This window comes from Solanum tuberosum, unplaced genomic scaffold (genome assembly GCF_000226075.1).
Source record: "Solanum tuberosum cultivar DM 1-3 516 R44 unplaced genomic scaffold, SolTub_3.0 scf00848, whole genome shotgun sequence".
Lineage (NCBI taxonomy): Eukaryota > Viridiplantae > Streptophyta > Magnoliopsida > Solanales > Solanaceae > Solanum > Solanum tuberosum.
Window position 1 is genome coordinate 38151 of NW_006239771.1, and position 25018 is coordinate 63168.

General features: G+C 32.1%; 9 protein-coding genes and 1 pseudogene across 9 annotated transcripts in view; 5 read left to right on the plus strand and 5 right to left on the minus strand.

Annotated features, from left to right (window-relative positions):
- LOC102598057 (probable glutathione S-transferase) overlaps positions 1 to 881 on the minus strand; it is a 4038-nt gene extending 3157 nt beyond the window's left edge. The window contains exons 1-3 of the mRNA XM_006367604.2: positions 514 to 881; positions 300 to 412; position 141 (exon numbers count right to left, since the gene is read on the minus strand). Coding sequence (XP_006367666.1) covers position 141; positions 300 to 412; positions 514 to 822 — 423 coding nt within the window. The 5' untranslated portion in view covers positions 823 to 881. The remainder of the gene's footprint in view (positions 1 to 140; positions 142 to 299; positions 413 to 513) is intronic.
- Positions 1 to 2546, minus strand: part of LOC102598382 (probable glutathione S-transferase) — an 8626-nt gene extending 6080 nt beyond the window's left edge. The window contains exon 1 of the mRNA XM_006367605.2: positions 2507 to 2546. The gene's annotated coding sequence lies outside the window, so the exon portion shown is untranslated. The remainder of the gene's footprint in view (positions 1 to 2506) is intronic.
- Positions 1633 to 2499, minus strand: LOC102597738 (probable glutathione S-transferase). Its single transcript, NM_001318652.1, is given in 2 exon segments — positions 1633 to 2004; positions 2191 to 2499. Coding segments are annotated over 2 exon segments (681 nt in total).
- A 1453-nt stretch (positions 2547 to 3999) lies between the features above and the next one.
- On the minus strand, positions 4000 to 5107 carry LOC102597414 (probable glutathione S-transferase). Its single transcript, XM_006367602.2, has 2 exons — positions 4741 to 5107; positions 4000 to 4643 (listed from the first exon to the last, which is right to left on the minus strand). Exons 1-2 carry the CDS (start codon positions 5047 to 5049, stop codon positions 4272 to 4274), a joined length of 681 nt encoding a protein of 226 aa, XP_006367664.1. The 5' UTR covers positions 5050 to 5107; the 3' UTR covers positions 4000 to 4271.
- A 1763-nt stretch (positions 5108 to 6870) lies between these two features.
- On the minus strand, positions 6871 to 7739 carry LOC102601722 (probable glutathione S-transferase). The gene is made up of 2 exons (XM_006367614.1): positions 7431 to 7739; positions 6871 to 7239 (listed from the first exon to the last, which is right to left on the minus strand). Exons 1-2 carry the CDS (start codon positions 7737 to 7739, stop codon positions 6871 to 6873), a joined length of 678 nt encoding a protein of 225 aa, XP_006367676.1.
- A 3357-nt stretch (positions 7740 to 11096) lies between these two features.
- LOC102598723 (probable glutathione S-transferase) lies at positions 11097 to 12265 on the plus strand. Its single transcript, XM_006367606.2, has 2 exons — positions 11097 to 11451; positions 11628 to 12265. Exons 1-2 carry the CDS (start codon positions 11140 to 11142, stop codon positions 11982 to 11984), a joined length of 669 nt encoding a protein of 222 aa, XP_006367668.1. The 5' UTR covers positions 11097 to 11139; the 3' UTR covers positions 11985 to 12265.
- Positions 12266 to 13052: 787 nt separating this feature from the next.
- On the plus strand, positions 13053 to 14137 carry LOC107059138 (probable glutathione S-transferase). The gene is made up of 2 exons (XM_015305569.1): positions 13053 to 13253; positions 13853 to 14137. The coding sequence occupies exons 1-2, from the start codon at positions 13053 to 13055 to the stop codon at positions 14135 to 14137; spliced, it is 486 nt and encodes a 161-aa protein (XP_015161055.1).
- A 525-nt stretch (positions 14138 to 14662) lies between these two features.
- On the plus strand, positions 14663 to 16055 carry LOC102600033 (probable glutathione S-transferase). The gene is made up of 2 exons (XM_006367609.2): positions 14663 to 15038; positions 15567 to 16055. Exons 1-2 carry the CDS (start codon positions 14730 to 14732, stop codon positions 15909 to 15911), a joined length of 654 nt encoding a protein of 217 aa, XP_006367671.1. The 5' UTR covers positions 14663 to 14729; the 3' UTR covers positions 15912 to 16055.
- Positions 16056 to 18018: 1963 nt separating this feature from the next.
- Positions 18019 to 23274, plus strand: LOC107059139 (uncharacterized). Its single transcript, XM_015305570.1, has 3 exons — positions 18019 to 18470; positions 18570 to 20351; positions 23166 to 23274. The coding sequence occupies exons 1-3, from the start codon at positions 18019 to 18021 to the stop codon at positions 23272 to 23274; spliced, it is 2343 nt and encodes a 780-aa protein (XP_015161056.1).
- A 14-nt stretch (positions 23275 to 23288) lies between these two features.
- On the plus strand, positions 23289 to 24511 carry LOC102599703 (probable glutathione S-transferase; annotated as a pseudogene).
- The last annotated feature ends 507 nt before the right edge of the window (positions 24512 to 25018 follow it).

The window sequence follows — 25018 nt, forward strand, 5'->3', positions numbered from 1 at the left end:
TTCGTTTTAACTCCAAATTCGACTCCGTAAATTCTCATAGACCCGTTTCGACATTCTAAAACTGCTGGAATCGACGGAAATCCGATTCGAGTCTCGAAACTCCAAATGACTCGAAATAGCACTTTTAACCAAACTTTAACTCTTAAAAACTCAACTTTCCAAAAACTCAACTTTTCATCAATTTTCCTCCAAACCAACTTCGAAAATACAACAATTGGGACTCGGGGCAACTATCGGGAGGGGTAAAACGGTCATTTTATGAAAATTTCCAAAAATGACCTTTAGGGTCATTACAGTACTTTTTATTAGCCTTGAGCTCATTATCAAGAACTTTCAACATCTCACTAACTTCCTCTTTACCTTTCTCTTGCTCCTCTCCTTTGCGTAAAAAAGTATTTACCACCGCTCCCACCTACAAAGTACACACTCAAAACTTAACAACAATATACTACGTCTCAATTTCAAGTAAGTCAGAGTTGACTACTTATATAAATTATGTGAATAGGAATATACCTTATTATCAAGGAACTTAGCCCAAAAACGAGCTAAAGCTCGATCATAAGGGTCTTTAGGCAAGATGGAAGGGCCTTCAAATGTCTCGTCGATGTATTCAAGAATGATCATTGACTCACAAATGGTCTTGCCATTGTGAATTAGCACTGGGACTTTCTTGTGAATAGGGTTGGATTGAAGAAGTAAAAGGCTTTTGTTATCTCGATCTTCTTCAATATATTCATATTTTACACCCTTAATCTTTAGAGCCCATTCAACTCTATGACTAAATGGACTATACCAAAAACCTAACAACTTCACTTGTGTCATATCACAACTTTGGTTATAATGCTAATTTACTATGTTAAAGAATATTTTAGTGGTGGTTGTCTCTTGAATTATGATCTTCTTTTATAAAAGGAAAAAATCGAGGTAGTCCTAAATTTCTAGTCGATTTTTAATTTTTTTTTTACAAGATGCACCGTAAGAAGTTGTGGGAGAAGTACGTATAGCCTCACCATGATCCACTATATGTTTGGACATTTAAGTGCCATTTTACAAGAATTATGTGATTTTTTTCAATTTTTCGTGTGCCACTAAATAGTATGCCCAGTGGCAATTTTTTTAATAAGTACTCCCTTCATTCCATATTAATTGAATTTTTAAGGTGTTTTACACCCTTTAAAAAAAGTAGATTAAGATATAAATTGAACATAATTTTTCATTTTTACCCTTATTCATTATTGTCAAATTTATTGAAGTCATCACATTGAAAACCCAAATGAAGGGTAAAATTGAAAGAACACTCTAAAAGTAATCTTGAAAACTGAACAATTAAGTTAATTTGAAAAAATGAAAAATGCCTTAAAAATTCAATTAATATGAAATGAAAGGAGTAATAAATAAAGATCCACACTGGTGAGAAGTACAATCAAGTGGGGCAATATTTTATTTTTTTCTTTTGCATACCAATACATAATTGAATCTATTGAAATCAATGGAGATTCACAATTTTATTCAGACAAATAATTTGGAACTTCAAAAGATGAACACGTACAAGTAAGTGGGGGCAACATTAATGAAGTACAAATATGATTAAAACACATAATTTGAAACTTTAAAAGATGAATCGGAATGTATTTATTTTTGAGTAGAAGCAGAAGCTGCAGCTGCAGCTTGAGCACGAACGAAAACTTGAAAAAAAGCAAGCAAATCATTTCTCGAAGGTAGATATTCCTTGACTTGACTGCAATTAACGTACTCATCTCTCCAACCACAAAAATTTGGAAATTTTTCACTTGTTACTAATTCAATTCCAGAGCCTTCTTGGAAAACTCCAAGCCAAAGTCCAACCAAATTTGCAACAATATCAGCATATCCAAATTTGTTAGCCACAAAGAAAGTTTTGTCTTTGAGCTCATTATCAAGAATTTTCAACATCTCACAAACTTCCTCTTTAGCTTTCTCTTGCTCCTCTCCTTTGCCTAAGAATGCATTTACCACCGTAACCACCTACACAAAGTACAATGATACTACGCCTCAATCTCAAATAAGTCAGAGTCGACTATTTATATAAACTCTCATTAATCCATATTATTTTATATACAAAATTATGAAAAGTGTTTCAAGCTCTCTATATTTTCTATATAATAAGATCTAAAGTAAATGTACTAATATATTGAATGAAGACGAATTTACCTTATCATCAAGGAACTTAGCCCAAAAACGAGCTAAAGCACGGTCTTGAGGGTCTTTAGGCAAGATGGAAGGGCCTTCGAATGTCTCGTCGATGTACTCAAGAATGACCATAGAATCACAAATGGGCTTGCCATTGTGAATGAGCACTGGGACTTTCTTGTAAATAGGGTTCGATTCAAGAAGTAAAGAGCTCTTGTTATATCGATCTTCTTCAATATATTCATATTTTACCCCCTTAATCTTTAGAGCCCACTCAACCCTGTGAGTAAATGGACTATACCAAAAACCTAGCAACTTCACTTGTGCCATATCACAACTTTGGTTATTATGCTGATTTACTATGTTAAAGGATATTTTAGTGGTGGTTATGTCTTGAATTATGATCTTCTTTCTTCTTTTATAGAAGGGAAAATTGAGGGAGTGGTTGAAGGTTCCTATTTTATTTATTTTTTAAAATATAATCTTGTAATATTTTATTCTTTACCTAGAACCAAACGTTGTGTAAGACTTGGAAAAACAAATGGTTTTTAAATTAGTCCATGTTTGTTTAAAGACCAACGTAAGTGCTTAGCTAACAAACAAAAAGTCGTGTTATTATTGAGAATATAATTAAATAATAAAAGTGTGTTTTCTTTAATCGTTTAAACTTTTAAATAAGGTGGTCATACACTTTAACATAATATCAATCACCGCCCATATTTTAAAAAATAGCGATGAAGTAAAACAAAATAAAAAAATTCATGTAGGTCAAAACAAACTACTTTTAATTTATAGTACATAATATATGTCTTGTGGTACAAGATAATTTCGTCACTGCAAACGATTACTGAATTTTTAGTCAGTAGAAAAATTAAGTCACAAAGCTATTGTTTTTTAACATATTAAGGTAATTTGAAATATTTTTTTCTAAAATAGAAATGATTGTAAACTCAAACCTATGAAACCAGGATAATCATTTTCTGTTTAAATTTTTGTTGATTAATGTCTTTTATTTATAAAATGTGGGTAGTCAAAATATTAAAAGAATTGATTCTCTTTTTACTTTATTTTTAGCCAATTATTTGAAGGGTTCATTGAATTTTCCAATTGACACACTTGTGAGTTGTGACTTGTTGGTAGGCACTTATCCTCCATATATATTCAATTGTATTATCTACACCCATGCTTATCTTTCAAATTGTTTAAATTTAACATAGTTAAATAATTTAATTTTTTTTAATTATTTAGCCTTTCATATTCAAAATAATTTATTTTTTAGATAAATCAATAGAAATTTATTATTTTTATAATATTATATTCATCATTAAATAACTCTATAAGATATTAATAGCAATATTTATATTTTTAAAGCATAATTAAAAAAAATAAACTCGTTATAAATAATTTATTAAGAAAAATATCAAATTAATATAAATCAACTAAAAATAACCTAAAAATATATTCATTGACTCTACGTAGGCATTCAAATAAGATTTTACATTTATGATGAGTAAATACAATTTACCAAGATATATCAATTTTTTTTAATTTTTATAATATTGGACCTGTATTAATACGGACCGTTTCCCCGAACTTGTACTACAATTATATGAGTTATATATATATTTTTTATAGAGGCTTACACATATAAGTCATGATAATGATCGTTTAAATATTTCTTTACATATGCCACGCACTCACTATTTCATCAAACAATTCTTACCTTTCTTGTAATTATAATTAATCGTATCTTACTTTTCTTGCTTTTTTCTATTTCTTTTCCAATTGATAAGATTTTTTTTATAAAAAGTGCTTAGTGGTAAATTTTGCTTAAAAAGAGAATAAGATACGATTAATTATTGTAGAATCACTGACCAGTCAACATATTAAGAACAGTAACACAACACACTTATTGGTATGTTACTAGTTGGCTAAGCTAGCTTTTTCTAACAAATAATTTTATTAGGACTTTCTTAATCTCATACAAACACACATTTTAACTCTTTTCTTTATTTGCACACTTATACATAATTGAAATCTCCGAGATTCGTACTAGAATCATAATCTTATTCCAATATATAATCCAAATCTTATATGAGTATTCATTTATTTTTAGGAGTAGCAGAAGTTGGAGCTTGAGCGCGAACACGATCTTGATAAAAAGCAAGCAACTCATCAAATCTTGAAGGTAAATATTCCTTCACTTGACTGCAATTAATATACGCATCTCTCCAAGTACAAAAATTTGGAAATTTTTCATTTGTTGCTAATACAACTCCAGATGCTTCTTCGAAAAATCCCATCCAAAGTCCCACCAAATTTGCAGCCATATCAGCATAACCAAATTTGTCAGCCACAAAGAGCATCTTGTCCTTGAGCTCATTATCAAGAATTTTCAACATCTCACAAATTTCCTCTTTAGCTTTCTCATGCTCTTCTCCCTTGCGTAAGAATGCATTTACCACCGCGGCCACCTACAAAATATAATAATACTACGCCTCAATCTCAAGTAAGTCAGATCGAATCTGCTATTTATGCAAATAAGAATATATTGAATGAAGATGAATTTACCTTGTCATCAAGGAACTTAGCCCAAAAACGAGCTAAAGCTCGATCATAAGGGTCTTTAGGCAAGATGGAAGGGCCTTCAAATATCTCGTCGATGTACTCAAGAATGACCATAGAATCACAAATGGGCTTGCCATTGTGAATGAGCACTGGGACTTTCTTGTAAATAGGGTTGGATTCAAGAAGTAAAGGGCTCTTGTTATATCGATCTTCTTCTATATATTCATATTCGATGCCCTTAATCTTTAGAGCCCACTCAACCCTGTGAGTAAATGGGCTATACCAAAAGCCTAGCAACTTAATTTGTGCCATATCACAACTTTGGTTATAATTGTTTGCTAATTTACAATGTTAAAGGAAATTTTAGTGGTGGTTATGTCTTGTATCATGATCTTCTTTTATACAAGGAAAAATTGAGGGAGTGGTTGAAGGTTCAAACGTTGTGCAAGACTTGGAAAGAGAAATGCTTATTAAAATTAATTGTTCAAAGGCATTGATATGACCTACGTAAGCACTTAGCTAACAAATTAAAATTGTTCATATTTGACTTGTACATAGTGTAATTGGAGTATATGTTTTGTGGTACAAGATAAGTCGTTACTCCAAACGATTACTAAGTCTTAGTCACTAGAAAAATTAAGTCACAAAGTTATTGTTTTTTAATTAGGCGTGAACAAAATCGAATTCAAAATTACCTTAAAATGTGAACAGAGAAAAAATATTTGACTAGTGATTTGATTTAGTATTGAAAAAAAAATTCGACTATAATTGAGTTGTTTTGATTTTAACTTTTAGAAGTTAATTCCTAACCAAATCAACCCCATATAAAAGTATTTACTTTGATATAATCATATAAATAATTTTTTATTATTTTTATCTTTTAACATATTATATAAAATAACATATTATCTCTCTTTATATACGAAAAGGGTAAAAAATGCCCTTAAACTATGCGAAAGGAACAAAAATGCCCTTCGTTTGTAGTTTGGTCCAAAAATACCCTTGTCGTCAATACTTTGTTCCAAAAATGCCCTTATTGTTATTTAATGGGTCAAAAATACTCATCTTCCAAATAAAAATATTATTTGTTTTCTTTTTAACACATTCTTTTTTCTAATTATATTTTTTAAAATTAGGAAATGTTTATCTTACTTCAATTCAGAAAAAAATAAAAAATGAAAATATTTCTTCTTCTTTTACAACTATTTTTTATCGTTATATAAATGCAAATTAATGATGGATATATTATGATATTTTATATATGACATATATTATATGTCGAATCGGGTACATGAAATTATTCTATTTTAATTGATAAAATGAGATTAAGAAGAAAAAAATATATCTTACATTTTTATTTCTTAAAGTGATTTTAAAAGAAAGAAAACAAGAACATGGTTCTTTAATAATATTTTAATTGGGAAGAATATGTGTTTAAAAAGGAAAAGCAGAATATATTTCTTTAGAAAGGGCATTTTTGACCCATTTAGTAACTATAAGGGCATTTCTGGACCAAAGTATTGACTGCCAGGACATTTTTGAACCAAACTACAAACGAAGTGCATTTTTGTTCCTTTCACAAAGTTTAAGAGCATTTTTTACCATTTTCCAAAAAGAGAGAGAGAGAGATTAGTCTTGCCAATATGAGATTTTTTAGAAATTTAATGATGTCCATATCTATATAGTCGAACAAAATAATGAAAAGTTATTTTTTGTGGAAGTTTAGTTGTACAATGTATATGAAATATACATTTTTTTTTATAGAGGCTTACCTTTACATATGACTCATGATTTGAAAGCTTAAATATTTCTTATGCCATTCACTACTTCATTAAACTATGTGGCTTACTTTTCTTGATTTTTTTTTTTAATTTTCTGATTAAATGAGGTAATTGATATGATTAATTATTGTACAATTACAAACCAATCAATAAACTAAAACAGTAACACAACACACTTCTTGGTATGCTACTATTTGGCAAAGCTAGTTTTGTCTAACAAATAATTTTATTAGGAAGATAATACAAAATCTAGAGTCATTATTTTAGAACGAGAAACTTATACATAATTGAAAATCTACGGGATTCGTAATTTTATTCTGATGCATGATCCGAAACTTCTATGATTATGCGTTTATTTTTTAGGAGAAACAGAAGTTGCAGTTTGCGTGCGTATATAAGCTTGGTAAAAAGCAAGCAACTCATCAATTCTTGGAGGTAAATATTCCTTGACTTGACTGCAATTAATATACGCATCTCTCCAAGCACAAAAATTTGGAAAATTTTCATTTGTTGCTAATACAACTCCAGATGCTTCTTGGAAAACTCCCATCCAAAGTCCCACCAAATTTGCAGCTATATCAACAAATCCAAATTTGTCACCAACAAACAACTTCTTGTCCTTGAGCTCTTTCTCAAGAACTTTCAACATCTCACAAACTTCCTCTTTACCTTTCTCTTGCTCATTTCCTTTGCCTAAGAATGCATTTACCACCGCTACCACCTACAAAGTACACACTCAAACAATATACTGCGTCTCAATCTCAAACAAGTCAGAATCTACTATTTAATAAATATATTTTTTCTCATTAACAATGTTACTATATACAAAATTATGAGACGTATTCCAAACTCTATATTTTGTATATGATATAATTATGTAAATAGGAATACATAGAATGGAGAAAAATTTACCTTATTATCAAAGAACTTAGCCCAAAAACGAGCTAAAGCTCGATCATAAGGGTCTTTAGGCAAAATGGAAGGGCCTTTAAATGTCTCGTCAATGTATTCAAGAATGACCATAGACTCACAAATGGGCTTGCCATTGTGAATTAGAACTGGGACTTTCTTGTGAATTGGGTTTGATTGAAGAAGTAAAAGACTCTTGTTATGTGGATCTTCTTCAATATATTCATATTTGACGCCCTTAATCTTTAAAGCCCACTCAACTCTGTGACTAAATGCGCTATACCAAAAACCTAGCAACTTCACTTGTGCCATGTCACAACTTTGGTTATTATGCTAATTTACTATGGTTCTGTCTTGAATTATGATCTTTTATAAAAGGAAAAAAATCGATCTTAGGTAGTGGTTGAAGGTTCCTAAATTTTCTATTTTTTATTCAAGAAAATCGTCATATATTTTATCTGCCTTTACTTGGGATCAAACGTTGCGTAACACTTAAACAAATGCTTATTAAATTAATTCATGTTTGTTCAAGATACTTAATGGCATACGTAACCACTTAGCTAACAATTTACCAAATACTTTAGTCATGTATTTGCTTAGTTCTTATTCCCTTTTAGTTTCAGTAATATTACTAACAATATCAATGACCAACAAGGGTTGTGGTGGAGTGATAAGTACTCTTTCATTCTTAATCAAGAGGTCTCGGGTTTGAGCCCCTTGGATACGAAATCGCCTTTGTTAGGGAGCGCTTCACCCCCAATGTGGCACTTCTCGGTGCTAATCTGACACACCCCAAAACCAGATGTGATGGCACATGCCCAAACCCCACCGGACACGTCAGCCTAACACCCAAAAACCCGACGATACAGAATTTATAAAACAAGAATAAGGCAGAAAGATAAGCGGAAGTCTTTAAATAAACTCAACATAACCCCAGAATTGGTTGTCACATGTACAAACCTTTAATACAGAATCTGAATAAAATATACAAGTCTCATAGTAAAGTTCTAGAATAGAACAAAACAGTAAATATAGATAACTTGAGGGCACGTCTGGAATGAACCGCTACCTCTCAAGTAAGTCTGGAAGCTCTAATTTGAAGATGAGTAATAAGCCGGATCTGATAGAGCTGTCAACCTACACAACTGTGTAGAAGCAAACGTGAGTACCAAAAGCAACAGGTACTCGCAAGTAACACAAAACTAAGCTAAACTAGCAGCTACAAACAACTCCTTTCAATCCCAACCGAACCACCGAAACTTCATTCTAACAGCGAACCAACAACCTATACTACAAAATTCATAATCAACAGATATATCCAACAGTATCTCAACATCAACCTCATATCCTCATATAAGAGCAAATAGATCATATATCACATGAAGAGGAGCAAGTAGGTAAAATCCACACACCACAGACAAAGATGAAGTCAAATGCGATGCAAATGCAATAATAATGTCATGTAGTCATGATGCATGTCTGTCCTAAGATACACATCTGTTGACGTAATCAGACCGCGCTGAATACTCAAATCAGAACACATGGGGCCCACACATGGACCATGTATCACCGCCGGAACCAGATCCCATCGGCATCCAAATCGCTAGCCGGAGCTAGTCCATCTCATATATCTCTAGCCGGAGCTAGTCTCAACTGTGTCTCATATCCATCCATCCTCATATCAGTGTCTCAGAACTCATGCAACAGATAGTTCACACATGGGATGAATAATGAATATGCACATGTCATCAATCACAATCATATCACGATCACATCATAATATTACACATCATCTGTCTCAACATCAATGTCTGTATCAATCATAGCCTACTCATGCTCTTCTATCCCCTCAATATCAGTTATCACATGACTTATTCAACAAATTCAAGTCACATATAACACATTTAGCTCGTTTTATTCCCCATCTTTCAATTACAACAATTTCAATCAACAAATAAAACTCATCCTCAATCCCCATTACTCCCCAACACAATTAGGAAAGTAGTCATGCGTAGTCTAAGAGTTTTACAAAGTTTGGAAGCCACTTGCCTTAAAACGAACTCCAAAAGTTACTTGACTTGAGCCCTTTCCTTTCCGAGTATAATCCGGATCACGATAATCTATTCAAACAATTATTCACAATCACAATTCGAGTCCAATGACACCAAAATCAAGAAATTTAGGGAAAAAGGGCAAAACGGTCCAAAAGTCTCATACCGAAAAACGATACCCAAATCTGGATGATTTTCGAGCTCTCAAAGTCTAAAAATGGAGAAATGGGTATTTTCAAGTTGTGGGAAAAATAGCTACTGATTTTGACTTTAAAAAGGAAAAAAAACTGTTGTTGCAGCTGAAACACAGCAATAACACCAAAGTTTAAGTCCCCGTTGGACCCTCGGGATTCGTTCGGAATCTCGTGCACACAAACTAAATATGTACCCCCACTAAATTTGATGTTCTGGACTCAATGGAACCGTCGGAATTTGAATTCGAGGGCTCCTTGACCTGAAATTCAATAAGATGCCAAGAAACTAGTTTAACGCCTAAAAAAAATTCAAAACTCAAATGGAGAGTCTAAAAATTCAACCAAGGCTCATATGTTGACCAAAGTCAACTCTTTATCAAAATTTCACAACTTTAGCAACTTAGGACTTCAATTCTTCGTTTCAACTCCAAATTCTACTCCGTAACTTCACACAGACCCGTTTTGACATTTTAAAACTGCCGGGATCGACGGAAATACGATCCGAGTCTCGAAACTCCAAATGACTCGAAAAAAACACTTTTTAACCAACTTTAACTCATAAACACTCAACTTCTCAAAAACTCAACTTTTTACCAACTTTTCCTCAAACCAACTTTACAACCACAAAACATGGGACTCGGGACAACTACCGAAAGGGCAAAATAGTCATTTCCACGAAAAATTACCAAAATGACCTTTCGGGTCATTACATAATCCGGATTCAATCAAGCTCTTTTTGCAATGTTAACTAACATATATTTGCCCCCTTCCCTTTGTTACAATGAATCAAGTTCAATAATTACACCTGACATTAATCCTTCTTTACTCTATCTTGACTCTAATAACCTGTTTTGATTGATTTAAAAGTTGGTTAAGTATATTTTTAAGTTACTTTTAACTTTTGAGAGTGTTTGATAAATTTAAAAATATCCTAAAATGACTTGAATAGGACTCTCCCTACTTTTTATTTTTCGACTTAAAAGTCATTTCATTTTGACTAAAAATAACGTATATTTTAAAAGCTACTTTTTAAAAGTCAATCTCGATAAGTCCAAGCCAAAACAAGCAAAAATAAGCTAAAAGTCATGAGTTAAAGTTTCGAACTTATAACTTTTGGACTATAATAAACAACCCCAAGTGGAAAGGAGGAAATATAAAAGCACTTAAGCGTTACTTTTTGACTCATCATTCACTCAAAGATCGTCTTATGCGTGATGCGTACTTTAGAAACTTCCTTATATTTATACCAAAAAGAAATATGACTTTTGACCTCCACATATATTGTAGTACACAAACACAAGTTGCAAATGCAAAATCAACTACCAAATGTAATGAAATTAAAGAAGAAAAAATACATATGCTTGGCCAACAAGAAATTTTCAAAATTTCTCAAGACTATAAGAAAAAGAACAAATCAGAAGACTAAACCAAACCATTATTTTAAAAAATATTCTTCAATACAAAAATATGGTAGATCAAGTTAGGTTGCTTGGTGTTAGTGGTAGTTCTTATAGTCGTAGAGTTGAATGGGCTTTGAGAGTTAAAGGAGTGAAATATGAATTTATAGAAGTAGATCTACAAAACAAGAGTTCTCTACTTCTTGAATCAAATCCCGTCCTTAAGAAAATCCCAGTACTAATTCACAATGGAAATCCCATTTGTGAGTCTATAGTAATTGTTGAATACATTGATGAGACATTTGAAGGTCCTTCCATCTTGCCTAAAGACCCTTATGATCGAGCTATTGCACGTTTTTGGGCTAAGTTCCTTGATGGAAAGGTGAGTTGTTATACGTAGTAATCAATCAAATTATTTTATAATTCATTGTTACAATAGGTAAAACTCCACTACATCAATCTAATAAAAAAATTATAACTTAATTATTAGTATTACAAAGCATATACTAGTTCAGTAATCATACGTGAAATTAATTAACGTTTCTTTGTGGTTTTAAGTGCTTGGAAGCAGTAGGAAAAGCTCTATGGTGCAAAGGAGAGGAACAAGAGAAAAACATACAAGAAGAAGCTTATGAGATGCTGAAAATTGTTGACAATGAACTTAAGGACAAGAAGTTTTTTAGTGGAGATAAAATTGGATTTGTTGATGTTGCTGCAAATTACATCCCATTTTGGGTTGAAATTGTTGAAGAGGCTACTGGAAATGTGTTGATTACAAGTGAAAAGTTTCCTAATTTGTGTGCTTGGATAGATGAGTATCTTAAGTGTAGTGAAGTTCAAGAAAATCTTCCTGATAGAGATATGATGCTTAGTTTTTTTAAAGCTAAAGCACTAGCTGAAATTACAGCTAAATGAAGATTTGTCTAACTGATTGAGTAAAATTTTAAGATATCTTGTGTTTGAAATAAAACTCTTAAGTCATAGGAACCTAGCTAGCTTAATTTTCTCAATTTTGGTGATTTTTTTTTTGTGTTGAGGCAAGGAGACCCTATGTTCTCTAGCTTGTTCGTAATTGTTTACAAGAAAAAAATGATATAGTTGAATTTGTTATGAGATTAAAGACATGTGTATCGATTTAACTCGTTAATTAGTGTATTAGCAATTAAATTTATTAATAAATGAGCTTAATAAGAAAAGTAATGAAGCAAAGAAAAATAAATGAAACAATGGAGCTTGGTTGCTTGATGTTTTAGCCAAATAATTGTCTAGAATTCAATCTAATATATCAATCAATAGAAAAACTCCACTCGGACCCTAAAGTACTATGTCCAATAGAAACGCTCCAGCTGAAAATACTGTTACTTGTACTAGTGCTAGCTAATATTCCTCTATAAGTTGCAAAATATCGTCTAAATATATTTATGACGTATCTATCCTTTTGTCCTTTTATCCTATCTTTGGGACATAGGTCCTTTTGTTGACTTCAAACTATGAGTTCCCATCTTATAAATAGGCCAGTCATCAATTCGAACACTTCAATCAATGAAACCTTTATGGTCACTCTTCCTCTATCCTCTGTGCCACACCATCATCGAACCTCATCCTAATGCCATATGTTCATTCTGCATGCAACCAAGCGCATACCCTGTGCTTTTCTTAGCTTTAGGGCTTGAACGCGCCTTAAAGAAAGGAGCACTTCGACAACTTAGATATATCATTGCATCTACATATTTGAGTGTGGTAGATCTTTATTAGTCGAATAGAACCTTCTACTCAATTTTTTACCAACAGTACTTATTAAAAGTGAAACAGTCAATATGGAAAATTGACTTGTCAAAGAAGAAAAGTACCATTTGCTTGGTTACCAAGACACTTCCTTTTTTTACCTTCTATAAAAAGAAGAACAAAATTCAAAAAATCAAAACCACAATATAAAATTCCTAAACATAGTAAAGCACAAAAACAGAGAATAAAAGTTGTGAGATGGCAGATGTTAAGTTGCTTGGTCTATGGTATAGCCCTTTTAGTCACAGAGTTGAATGGGCTCTCAAGATTAAGGGAGTCAAATATGAATTTATAGAACAAGATCTACAAAACAAGAGCCCTTTGCTTCTTGAATCGAACCCTGTTTACAAAAAAATACCCGTTCTCATTCACAACGGCAAGTCCATTTGTGAGTCTACGGTAATTGTTGAATACATCGACGAGATGTTTAAAGGCCCTTCTATTTTGCCTAAAGACCCTTATGATCGTGCTATAGCTCGTTTTTGGGCTAAGTTTTTTTGCTGAAAAGGTATATTTTAGTCGTATTAGTATGTTTATACCTATGTTCTTCTTTTTTTTAAGGCAAAATTCTTGTGTTTTTTATTGGGAAAATGCATAAGTAGCCCCAACCTATGCTCGAAATTTTAGAGACACACTTATGATATACTAAGGTCCCATTACCCCAAACTTATTTTATAAATAATTTTCTACCCCTTTTCGGCCTACGTGGCATTGTCAACGAAAAAATTGTCAACACGCGCTGGGCCCAGAAAATAGTGCCACGTAGGCCGAAAAGGAGTAGAAAATTATTTATAAAATAAGTTCGGGGTAATAGAACCTTAGTATAGTATAAGTGATTGGGGCTAATTATGCATTTTCCCTTTTTTATTTGTATAATATTGGACTTAGAGTTTGACATGAGCATATAACTGATTCCAACTTGCTTAAACTTAATTCCGATATACAGAAATAAGTAAAATTGTTATTGATACTTAACTTTTGAGTGTTTTAATTAGTAGGGGCCAGCAGTGGGGAGAAGTTTCTTTCTCAAAGGAGAGGAGCAAGACAAAGCTAAAGAGGAAGTTTATGAGATGTTGAAAGTTCTTGATAATGAGTTAAAGGATAATAAAAAGTACTTTGTTGGTGACAACTTTGGATTTGTTGATATTGTTGCAAATGCTGCAGCACTTTGGCTTGGAGTTCTTGAAGAAGCATCTGGAGTTGTTTTAGTCACAAGTGAAAAATTTCCAAATTTTTGTGCTTGGAGAGATGAATACATTAATTGCATTACCTTCAAGAGATGAGTTGCTTGCCAAATTGAAAGCTCGCTTTCAAGTTGCATCAGTTGCCAAATAAATTTAGGAGTTTAATTGAATTACTCTACTGGTTCGAACTATGTATTATACAATAACAATAACATATCAGTGTTATTCTATATTCTAACTATGTATACATTAGAAAAAAAATATATTAAGATATATGTAGTTATAAATCGAGCTTGAGTTTGCGTTTGAATAAAATTATGAAGCTAGCTTGTTTATTCTATTGAGTTAATGGATACTTATCCGTTGATTTATCGATCACACTAATATCTAATACTAATTATTTTAGACTATAAGTTTCGAAAATCTTTTCTTTTAAACATCGTGCCAAATCAAACACAGCCTTCAGGCTTCAACCACTACCACTTATTTTTACAACTTAAAAGTCTTCCGTCAATATACATCATTAAATTAGAAAATTGACTTTGTCAAAAGAAGAAAAATTGTCTTTGCTTTGTTATAAAGAAACTTGTTCATTTTTCCCTCTATAAAAGAAGACCAAATCATTAGAACCAACACATAAAATTCATCAACATATTAAAAAAAAAATACATAGTAGAACAATAATTGTGTGATGGAAGAAGTGAAGTTGCTTGGTCTATGGTATAGTCCTTTTTGTCACAGAGTTGAGTGGGCTTTAAAAATTAAGGGTGTGAAATGTGAATTTATAGAAGAAAATTTACAAAATAAGAGTCCTCTACTTCTTGAATCAAACCCAATTCACAAGAAAATTCCAGTGTTAATTCACAATGGAAAGTCCATTTGTGAATCAATGGTAATTGTTGAATACATTGATGAGACATTTGAAGGCCCTCCCATCTTGCCTAACGACCCTTATGATCGTGCTATGGCTCGTTTTTGGGTTAAGTTTTTCGAAGATAAGGTATATTCTTTTTACTTCCTCTGTCCATTTTTACTTGTCCAGTATACTATTTTGAGATGTTTAATAATACTTGTCTATAGTTTATAAAATCACTGAATAATTTATCATGTTGTGTTTATTTTATCCTTACTATTAAATACCATTCCCTTCATCCCATTTTATGAGAGGTAGTTTGACTCGGCACATAGTTTTAGAAAGAAATGAAGATTTTTAAGACTTATGGTCTAAAATGAAAGATAGAAATTTGTGTGACTATAAATTATTTCATTAAGGGTAAAACAAACATTTTAAAGTTGAATTGTTACTTAATATAAAAATGTGTCATTATTTTTGGAACTGACTAAAAAGGAAAGTAAATCATATAAATTGGAACAGAGAGAGTATTTATGTTTTATGTTTAGATGACTTATATTTAATAAGGGTGGTTTGATAAAATTACCCCTATCATTTATCGTTTCTTAATTTTTGTGTCAAATCAATAATAGATAAATATCGTTAGACAGAGGAGTATTGAGTATCATTTTGCAGGGGTCAGCAGTTGGGACAAGTTTCTTTCACAAATCAGAGAAAGCTAAAGAGGAAGTTTGTGAGATGTTGAAAATTCTTGATAATGAGTTAAAGGATAAGAAGTTTTTTGTTGGTGACAAATTTGGATTAGCTGATATTGCTGCTAATTTTCTTGCACTTTGGATGGGAATTCTTGAAGAAGCAACTGGAATTATTTTGGTAACAAAAGAAAAATACCCAAATTTTTATGCTTGGAGAGATGAATACATTAATGGGAACAAAGAATATTTACCTTCAAGAGATGAGTTGCTTGCTTTTTTCAAAGCTCGCTTTCAAGCTGCTGCAACACCTCCTTATTCGAATTGATTTCTCGTATGATCACTTGATTAATAGTTATAATTACAAAGAAAATTATTTTGCTTTATCGAAGAACATTGATTTTCTGGAATAATAACTAGTTAGTTAAGTATTTGAGAAATCAATCCTATTTATTCATCTTTGAAAATTCAAGATTTTGTGTGGCAATAAAAGTTGGGGTGAATTTAGAGAGTGTTTTGTGGGTTCAAATAGATTATAAGTATTAGTTCGAACTACGTATACGAAAAAGAAATCAAACTATTCGCATATAGATTTTATAATTTTAAACTCTATTACTCTAAATTTGACTAAAATTTACTTTGTCAAAAAAGGGCATCTTTGCTATTCACATTGTACCAGGAACTAGGATGAATATGATACGATAGATATTGGATAATATATTAATATTTGGAATTTTTTATATCACGACTTTGATATTATTGTATTTAGTAGACATTTTTAAAAAATTGATATTTGGTAGGGTGTTTGATATTATTTATAAAAGAAATTATCAAAATACTAAATATCATATCAAAGTGTATAATTATGTATATATATAATTCATATGTGTTATTATAATACTTTCTCCATTTCAAAATAATTAAATTGTTGGGTGTTTTATACCCTTTAAGAAAAAAAGATTAAGACATAAATTAGACATTACTTTCCATTTTTGCTCTTATTAATTCTTGTCAAATTAATCTTTAAAATAATTTTAAAAACAATTAAAGTTTCTTGAACTTATCACATAGAATATTCAAATGAAGGGTAGAAATGAAAGAATATTTTAAAAGTAATCTTGAAGATTAAATAATTAAATTAATTTAAAATATAAAAAATGTCTCAACAATTCATATTTTAAAACGAAGGCAATACTAATCAAATATATATTTAATACAAAATTTATTGTTTGGACATTTGAAACTTTGACTATTCTATTTCTATTCGAAAGTTTCAACTCTTTTGCCGGTGGGTCAGTAATTGCATATTAATTAATCATAGCAAGCGACGAGATTTGACCAAAAAGTGGGTGACATTAGCACATAAGTCATCTTTGTTAGTATTGTATTGCTCACTCCTAAAAGAATAAGAAATAAGACAGTGTTTATTAACTTATCTTAATTAATTTTTTAAGAAAGAATTAGCCTTTTAAGAATTTTTTAGTTATATAAAACCTTATAACAATAATAACAACATATTTAGTCTACATAATTCTATAAAGTAATATCTGAAAGATAGAGTGTACACGTACCTTTTCTTTACCTATATACGTATTATAATAAACAAATTGTTTCTAATAGACCATCGACTTAAAAAAATAATCAAACCAGATTGAATTTTTCTATATATAAAACTCCTATTTTTTCTAAATAAGAACAAAATTGAAAGAAGAAAATGCTTCTTCATTGTGTGAAAGACCATATTAAACTAAAAACACAGTTGCAGATTATTTTTCTTAAAATTTAGTTTACTAACAAAAAAAGTAAATATGCACCATTGCATTAGATAACGAGAATATATATATGCACCATTTGTTAAACGGATAGAATAAATATGAGTACTCTTTTAACAAGTGGCATGTCATTCTAAATAGCAAGATTAAAGAGATATATTCTCTTTTTCTTCTTAATTTATTTCAAGTGCCATGAATGTGAAAGCATAATTAGATTACTGAACAAAATAGTCAAAAAGGAAACATTAATTTATTTGGTAGATTGCTAAGAACTTCCCTGCTTTTCCCTCTATTGAGTTGTACATTCTGTATTAGTACACTCGTTAATTAGCTTGTAGTTAATTAGTTTGTACAGTCCGTCAGTCAAGTTGTTAATTAGTTTGTTACACTTTCCACTAGTTTGTTAATTAGTTTGTTACACTTTTTCCTCTGTATATATAACTCTGATAGGTTGAATAGAACTTTAACTTTCCATTTCACAAATAACCGTTTCTCTGAATTCTCTCTCTGTATTGATATGGCGGAAGCCTCCATTGTTGTATCTCAAGTTCACTAAGTTTTACATGGTATCAGAGCCATCTCGATCTAGAGACACTCGTTCCTTTCTTATTCTGTTTTTTTCTTCTCGACCTTTCATTGATTGCGCACCTGTAACAATCAACTATGGCGATTGGTAATACCTCTGATTCTACTGAAATTGGTACTGGAATTGGTAATGGAGATAACACTTCTGCTCCGACTCCGATCGATTCGAACAATCCCCTGTATATGCATCCATCTGATAATCCTGGTGCGATGCTTGTACCAGTACAGTTCACTGGACTTGGTTATCGTTCATGGAGGCGTAGTGTTTTGCGATCACTGTCTGTGAAAAATAAATTAGGATTCATTACTGGTGAATGTTTACGTCCTAGATCTGATCACCATACCTACAGACTATGGGAGAGGTGTGACGATATTGTTACGTCATGGATTTTGAATTCATTGTCCAAGGAGATTGCAGATAGCGTTGAATATGTTCAGAATTCTGCTGAGCTCTGGAAAGAGTTGGAGGATAGATACGAGCAGACGAATGGAGCAAAATTGTATCAAATTCAGCGGGAAATCAATGATTTGTCTCAGGGATCCCTCGACATCACAACTTACTACACAAAGTTGAAGAAACTATGGGAGGAACTTAGCACTTTGAATGCCAAAACTTAATGTACTTGCAGCTACATTTGTGGAGCAAAAGAAAGTGTTTACAAGGGTGAACAGGATAGAAGATTAGTTCAATTCCTAATGGGACTCAATGAGATTTATACAGCAATACGCGGCAGTATACTTATGATGAATCCACTACCCTCCATGGCACAAGCATTTTCTCTGTTAGTTCAGGATGAACACCAAAGAGAGATCAAACCTTCAAATCATCTTACTCTAGATTCGACTGCTTTGCATGCTGGGACTGATAAGCCCACACACTATAAAACCAATTACTCCACCAACAATTTGAAGTATAAGGACAGGTTTTGTAATTACTGTAAGAGAACTGGCCATCTAATGGAAAAATGCTATCAACTTCATGGTTATCCACCTGGTCATCTGCTCCATGGTTCTTCACCTGGTCATATTAACAACAGTCAAAACTCCAATTTCAATCTTAACCAAAACAGGAACAGTCAATCAGCTCAAAGGTCTAACACAACTAGAGCACCTGCACGATTCAATCAATACCCTCACACACCTGGTTATGGTAGAGGAAATGGGGGTAAGGCAGTGGCAAATGCTAACTGTGCAGCTGATCTAAACATTGGGAAGGGACTAACGACAAGTACTACAGGTGAAGAAATGTTCAATGTGAATCTTACAAAGGAAGAATATGGTCATCTCCAGGCTGCACTCCATCATTTCCAGAAGGATTATGATGCTGAGTGTCCCCCCACCAATCAAGCTTTTGCCAATGGTACAGTTGATTTTGCAGGTACAATAATTTGCACTTCTTCTATGGATTCTAGCAAACTGTCTTGTGCATGTTTCAAAAACAAGTCTGACTCGTGGATATTAGACTCAGGAGCTTCGAACCATATGACTTTCAACATTTCCCTCTTACACAATGTTACCACCCTTCCCTATCCAGTCCTAGTAGATTTACCAAATGGCTATAAAGTTAAGGTGACTCAGATTGGAAGTGTAGCATTAGGACCCATGATTAGCCTAGAAAAAGTCTTGTTTGTGCCATCTTTCAAGTACAATCTGATTTCTATTAATGCCATGAGCATGCAGTCCCACTGCACTATCAGTTTCACTAAAACTTCATGTGTTATGCAGGCCCCTTCAATGAAGAGGCCTCTGGTCATTGGTAGGGCAGAAGCTGGACTCTACTTCCTTTGTCCCAATTGCTTGAAGACTCTCAATTCTTCTTCTTTGAGTAGTATTTCTTCATGTTGCATTTTTCCTTCATGTAATGCTTGTAATAGTAGTCGTTCTTTTCCTGCATCAAATAGTATGAAATGTACTTCTTTTCTTAACAAACAGAATTCTTGTTTGAATGTTGAAAATTTTCCTACTGTCCCTCTACTGCATTCTCCTATTTTCTCTCACACATGCACTGGAAATAATGTAAATGTTGTGTGGCACAATCGATTGGGACATGTTCCTTTTGTCAAAATGAAAAGTATTTCCACTATCCCCATCACCTTTTCCTCCAAACAACCATTCATGTGCTCTATTTGCCCTATGGCAAGGCAAGAAAGATTGCCTTTCAAGCCAAGAACCAGCATAAGCTCACAGTTGTTTGAACTAGTACATGTTGACCTATGGGGACCCTATCACATAGCCACACATAACCACTTCAAATACTTCATCACCATTGTGGATGATTTTAGTAGATCCACTTGGACTCAACTCTTAAGTTCCAAAAGTAATGCCCTGCAAACCCTTAAGGCTTTTATTGCCATGGTGGAAAATCAATTCCAAACTACTGTTAAAACAGTTAGGACAGACAATGGTCTGGAGTTTGTCAACACAGAAACAACCATTTTTTTTCAAACCAAAGGCATCATCCATCAGAAAACTTGCCCATATACACCCCAACAAAATGGTGTAGTGGAGAGAAAACATAAACATTTACTTGAGACTGCCAGGGCACTCTTGTTTCAATCCAAACTACCTACAAAATATTGGGGGGAGTGTGTACTTTGTGCTACTTATATAATAAATAGACTTCCATCTCGAATATTGAACAATAAATGCTCCCATGAACTGCTATATAACAAAAAGCCTTTATATTCCCATATGAGGAGTTTTGGTTGCCTTTGTTATCCCACCACACCTATCCCTCATAGAACAAAATTTGACCCCAGAACTACACCACATATTTTCATTGGTTATCCTTTTGAGACAAAAGGGTACAAGGTCCTAAACTTGTCCACACACAAAATACATGTATCTAGGGATGTTGTTTTTCATGAAACTGTTTTTCCTTTTCATTTATCATCTACTGCTTTTTCACCTCCCTCATTTTTAGAGTTTCCTCCTTTCATTGACTTTCTGAATGACTCAAATCAGCATGACACACAAGACACTCTAGTTAATCTGGATAAACCTAATGGTACATGCAATCTGCCTCCTGCGACTCTTGTCCATTCTTCTACTGACGGACTGTACAAACTAATTAACTACAAGCTAATTAACGAGTGTACTAATACAGAATGTACAACTCAATAAACTCATCATACTATTACAATAATAATAATAATGCTAGTTACTATGCGTCAATCTCAAGCAAGTTTTGTTTGACTATGAATTTTCAGTATCCATGTCGTGACACCATTTAAACCTTGTTATAACATGTGTACTTTTCTTGTTATACAACTGTTTTGAACAGAATCTTTTCGATATTTTGGCACTTGTGATATCATATCCTTGCCACACTGCTTGTAATTTTGAAAAATCAAGTAACTTCTCATCTTTGTTACAAAAATAGAAAGATCTTGAAGAATATGAACATAGTAACTCTTGTTATCAAGAGCTTACGCAATTCGCCTTGACAAACGTTCATATATTTGAGAAATATTATGCTACTAATTGCCTTCAAATCGCATAGAAAATTTATAAAAGAGGAATAAAGAGAATACACAAAATTGTACTCACAATCTAGATGATAATTAAATCACGTCTATTTATTCATTTTGTGATCGTAATTTATTTTTCGATCATTTTTGTTTTTGATATCTGCATATATGTTTTAACTGTTTTTATTTTATTTTATGTAAATGACCATAATAACTGAAGAGAACATAAATTTCCAACAACATTATTTGTAAAAGTTGTATCATAATTATATTTTTAAAATTTATGTAATAACATTCTTATATCATATTTGTATTTTTTGAGAAGTTACACTTTTTTTAGAAGGCACGTGTCCAGTGCTATTAACCATTATACATTAATGTTAGGTCCAACAAGATTAGAAAGAGCATGTCTTATGTGAGACTCAGAATATGACATGTAATTTGATGGATGTTCTCCTATGTAATCAATCAGATTTGTCATCATCATGGAGACTCTTACTGCTGCTTCAAATTACTGAATCATATAGATTATGTATCGACTATTATATCCATGTTCAATTCATTCATACCCTAAAATTCAATACACCTATCCCCAACTATCAAATTTGCCCTAATGATTTCAAGTTGATTATTTAAATTTGAATTCTATTGCATCTCTGCAAAACATAACAAAATACAACTTAAAAGAATACATATTTTCAACCATTAAATAAGAAGTATATAACCAAAAAAACACTATGTTATGTTAAATAAATCTCAGCTATCGGAAGACACACTTACCCCAACGTTTAGTTGATTTCTTTCTACTCTTTCTTGGTGGTGTCCGAGAAGTGCATACCTCGCTGGCCAAAGACAAGGTATAGAAAACCTTTTTTTGAAGGTTTGGTTTGCATATATTTGTTTGGGGAAAAAATGTGGGCGCCCATTATAAAACATGATGCATAACAACAAATTTTAAATTGATAGCTCCAAAATATAACATAGTGATTACTAAAAAAAAGATTAAATTATGATATTGATAAATCATGTTAAGGACAATTATCTGAGAAGTTGAAATATCAGCAACAACAAATAAAGCAAGAAGAAGAAGGGAGGCTTGAATTGAGTTTACATTTTCAAAATCATAATAGCCTATTTATAATTGGGTGAAAATCATTTATATCAGCGAGTTTGATTAAAGAATCTCAATAAACTTAGTTGTCTAAAATAAAATTTTAATAAGAGTATATACACAGTTCAACAATAAATATATGTTTTTGTTTTAAAAAAAGAAAAACGATTGGTTTTTAAGAGTCGCCACTTAACTTTTAAAGGAAAATCAAGAAAACTATTTTTTTCAAAAGATTAAAACAGAAATCGATTGAAAATAATAAGGGGGGTTCGGGGTTCATATTAACATTTCAGGAAGGGTTTGAAAGCACCCGAAATACCCGCTAACATGCAGTTATTCGATAATTAACTATTTGGCTAAATATAAACATGCTTAATTACCACTTCAATGCAACCTGTACTTTCCCCTATTCACCCTGAACCTGAACCTAGAAGATCCCTTAGGAGGCCCAAGACTCCATCTCATATGAATGACTATGTCCATTCCATCCCACAACTTAAGTCCCCTACTACACTAGTTGTTGACACAGCTTCCACTTCCAACGCCTCTTCCCTTAAGGCCCTTTTTTCTAATCATCACCACTTAGCTCATACTGATCTAATTCCTAATAGTCAAGATTTTGTGAGAAATGTTTGCCTTGACAGGGAGCCAACATCATATAAAGAAGCTGTTATTGATCCTGCATGGCAAGTGGCCATGACACAAGAGTCCTCTATAAAAGAATTTACCTCAAGGGAGAAGAAAACAACTTAAAAATTCCTTCAATTAGTAAAGCAAAAGCATAGTTAACTAAAGTTGAGAGATGGCAGATGTTAAGTTGCTTGGTTTATGGTATAGCCCTTTTAGTCATAGAGTTGAATGGGCTCTCAAAATAAAGGGAGTGAAATATGAATTTATAGAAGAAGATCTACAAAATAAGAGTCCTCTACTTCTTGAATCCAATCCAATTCACAAGAAAATTCCTGTGCTTATTCATAATGGCAAGCCTATTTGTGAGTCAATTGTCATTCTTGAATACATTGATGAGGCATTTGAAGGTCCTTCCATCTTGCCTAAAGACCCTTATGATCGAGCTTTAGCTCGATTTTGGGTAAAGTTTTTTGAAGATAAGGTATATTTTTTTCTCATGGTATGTAAGTCTATTAATTGGAAATACTTTTGAGTCACATAAGTGGAGACATTTACTTTAGGTATTAACTCGTCTTAATTGTGTCAATTGGATAGTACTCCAACCTATAATATGATCATCTAGATACCTTCAAAAATTATGTGTCAACGAGACATATTAGTGGGGAAGAGTTGGAGTGTTTAACTATCAGTTAAGACTAAATTAATATGTCTTGAGACTAAATTAAATAATTAATATGTCTGGATATATACTTTTCAAAATTAAAGTGCTTACTTACCAGCCGAAACTAAATTTGAATGTTTTGTTTATGTATCATGCCCTATTTTAAAATTGAACTAAATGAAGTAATATAACTTCATTTAGGCAACAACAACTAATGACTTTTATTGTTATTGACTATTGTATATATTCCTATTTTTAAAATTGAGTATACACTATTATTGTTATGTAGGGTCCAACAATGAGGAAAAGTATTTTTCTCAAAGGAGAGGAGCAAGAGAAAGCTAAAGAGGAAGTTTTTTGAGATGTTGAGAATTCTTGATAATGAGCTCAAAGACAAGAAGTACTTTGTTGGTGACAAATTTGGATTTGTTGATATTGTTGCAAATTCTGGGGCACTTTGGCTGGGAGTTCTTGAAGAAGTATCTGGAGTTGTTTTAGTGACAAGTGAGAAATTTCCAAATTTTTGTGCTTGGAGAGATGAATATTGCATACAAAACAAGGAATATTTACCTTCAAGAGATGAATTACTTGTTCGTTACCAAGCCTATATTCAGCCTGTTATTGCTTCAAAATGAGTACAACTCAAGTGAATTTCAATATTTTGTGTAACAATAAAAGTTAGATATGGATTTATGATCAGTTTTTGTTAATTTAATTGAAGGTTGATTTTGAATTGAACTAGTGGTATTTAACAAAAAAAAATGCATGTTATAAGATTTATCTTTATTTCATTTAATTAGTTAATATAAATCTTGGATTCACTTATGAATAAAAGTATTTGTTTGAGTAAGTTAGCAAGAAATTTAAAAGAGTAAAATGTCAGCATCTAGACCCTATCCCAAATGTCATCCTCGAGTTTCCACGAGACACTACAGTCTACAAGGATGCAAGTTTGAAGTGTTTAGTTGTCTGTTAATACCAAGTTAAGATGTTTAGATATGCATTGTCAAAATTGAAGAATTTACTTGCCAGCTATGACCAAGTTTGAGTGTAGATTTAAGTATCATCTCAACTGAAAAAAAAAACAATCTCAATCATAAAATGAATTTGGATCGTGTCGAGAGAGGTTAAAATTAAAGATGGATAAGATACTTTTAAAAACCACGTAGCATTTTTTAAATTAAACAAAATAGTTTTAGATTACTT

Bases quoted from the DNA above. Each gene is read 5' to 3' on its own strand.
- LOC102601722 (XM_006367614.1), bottom strand. From the start codon at position 7,739: ATGGCACAAGTGAAGTTGCTAGGTTTTTGGTATAGCGCATTTAGTCAC. The intron at 7,240-7,430 runs GTAAATTTTTCT...TGTACTTTGTAG, and splicing joins CTAAGTTCTTTGATAATAAG to GTGGTAGCGGTGGTAAATGC.
- LOC102597414 (XM_006367602.2), bottom strand. From the start codon at position 5,049: ATGGCACAAATTAAGTTGCTAGGCTTTTGGTATAGCCCATTTACTCAC. The intron at 4,644-4,740 runs GTAAATTCATCT...TATATTTTGTAG, and splicing joins CTAAGTTCCTTGATGACAAG to GTGGCCGCGGTGGTAAATGC.
- LOC102600033 (XM_006367609.2), top strand. From the start codon at position 14,730: ATGGAAGAAGTGAAGTTGCTTGGTCTATGGTATAGTCCTTTTTGTCAC. The intron at 15,039-15,566 runs GTATATTCTTTT...ATCATTTTGCAG, and splicing joins TTAAGTTTTTCGAAGATAAG to GGGTCAGCAGTTGGGACAAG.
- LOC107059139 (XM_015305570.1), top strand. From the start codon at position 18,019: ATGGCGATTGGTAATACCTCTGATTCTACTGAAATTGGTACTGGAATT. The intron at 18,471-18,569 runs GTCTCAGGGATC...ATGTACTTGCAG, and splicing joins CAGCGGGAAATCAATGATTT to CTACATTTGTGGAGCAAAAG. The intron at 20,352-23,165 runs GTTTGTCAACAC...TTGCCTTGACAG, and splicing joins AGGACAGACAATGGTCTGGA to GGAGCCAACATCATATAAAG.
- LOC107059138 (XM_015305569.1), top strand. From the start codon at position 13,053: ATGGCAGATGTTAAGTTGCTTGGTCTATGGTATAGCCCTTTTAGTCAC. The intron at 13,254-13,852 runs GTAATTGTTGAA...TTTAATTAGTAG, and splicing joins AGTCCATTTGTGAGTCTACG to GGGCCAGCAGTGGGGAGAAG.
- LOC102598723 (XM_006367606.2), top strand. From the start codon at position 11,140: ATGGTAGATCAAGTTAGGTTGCTTGGTGTTAGTGGTAGTTCTTATAGT. The intron at 11,452-11,627 runs GTGAGTTGTTAT...TGTGGTTTTAAG, and splicing joins CTAAGTTCCTTGATGGAAAG to TGCTTGGAAGCAGTAGGAAA.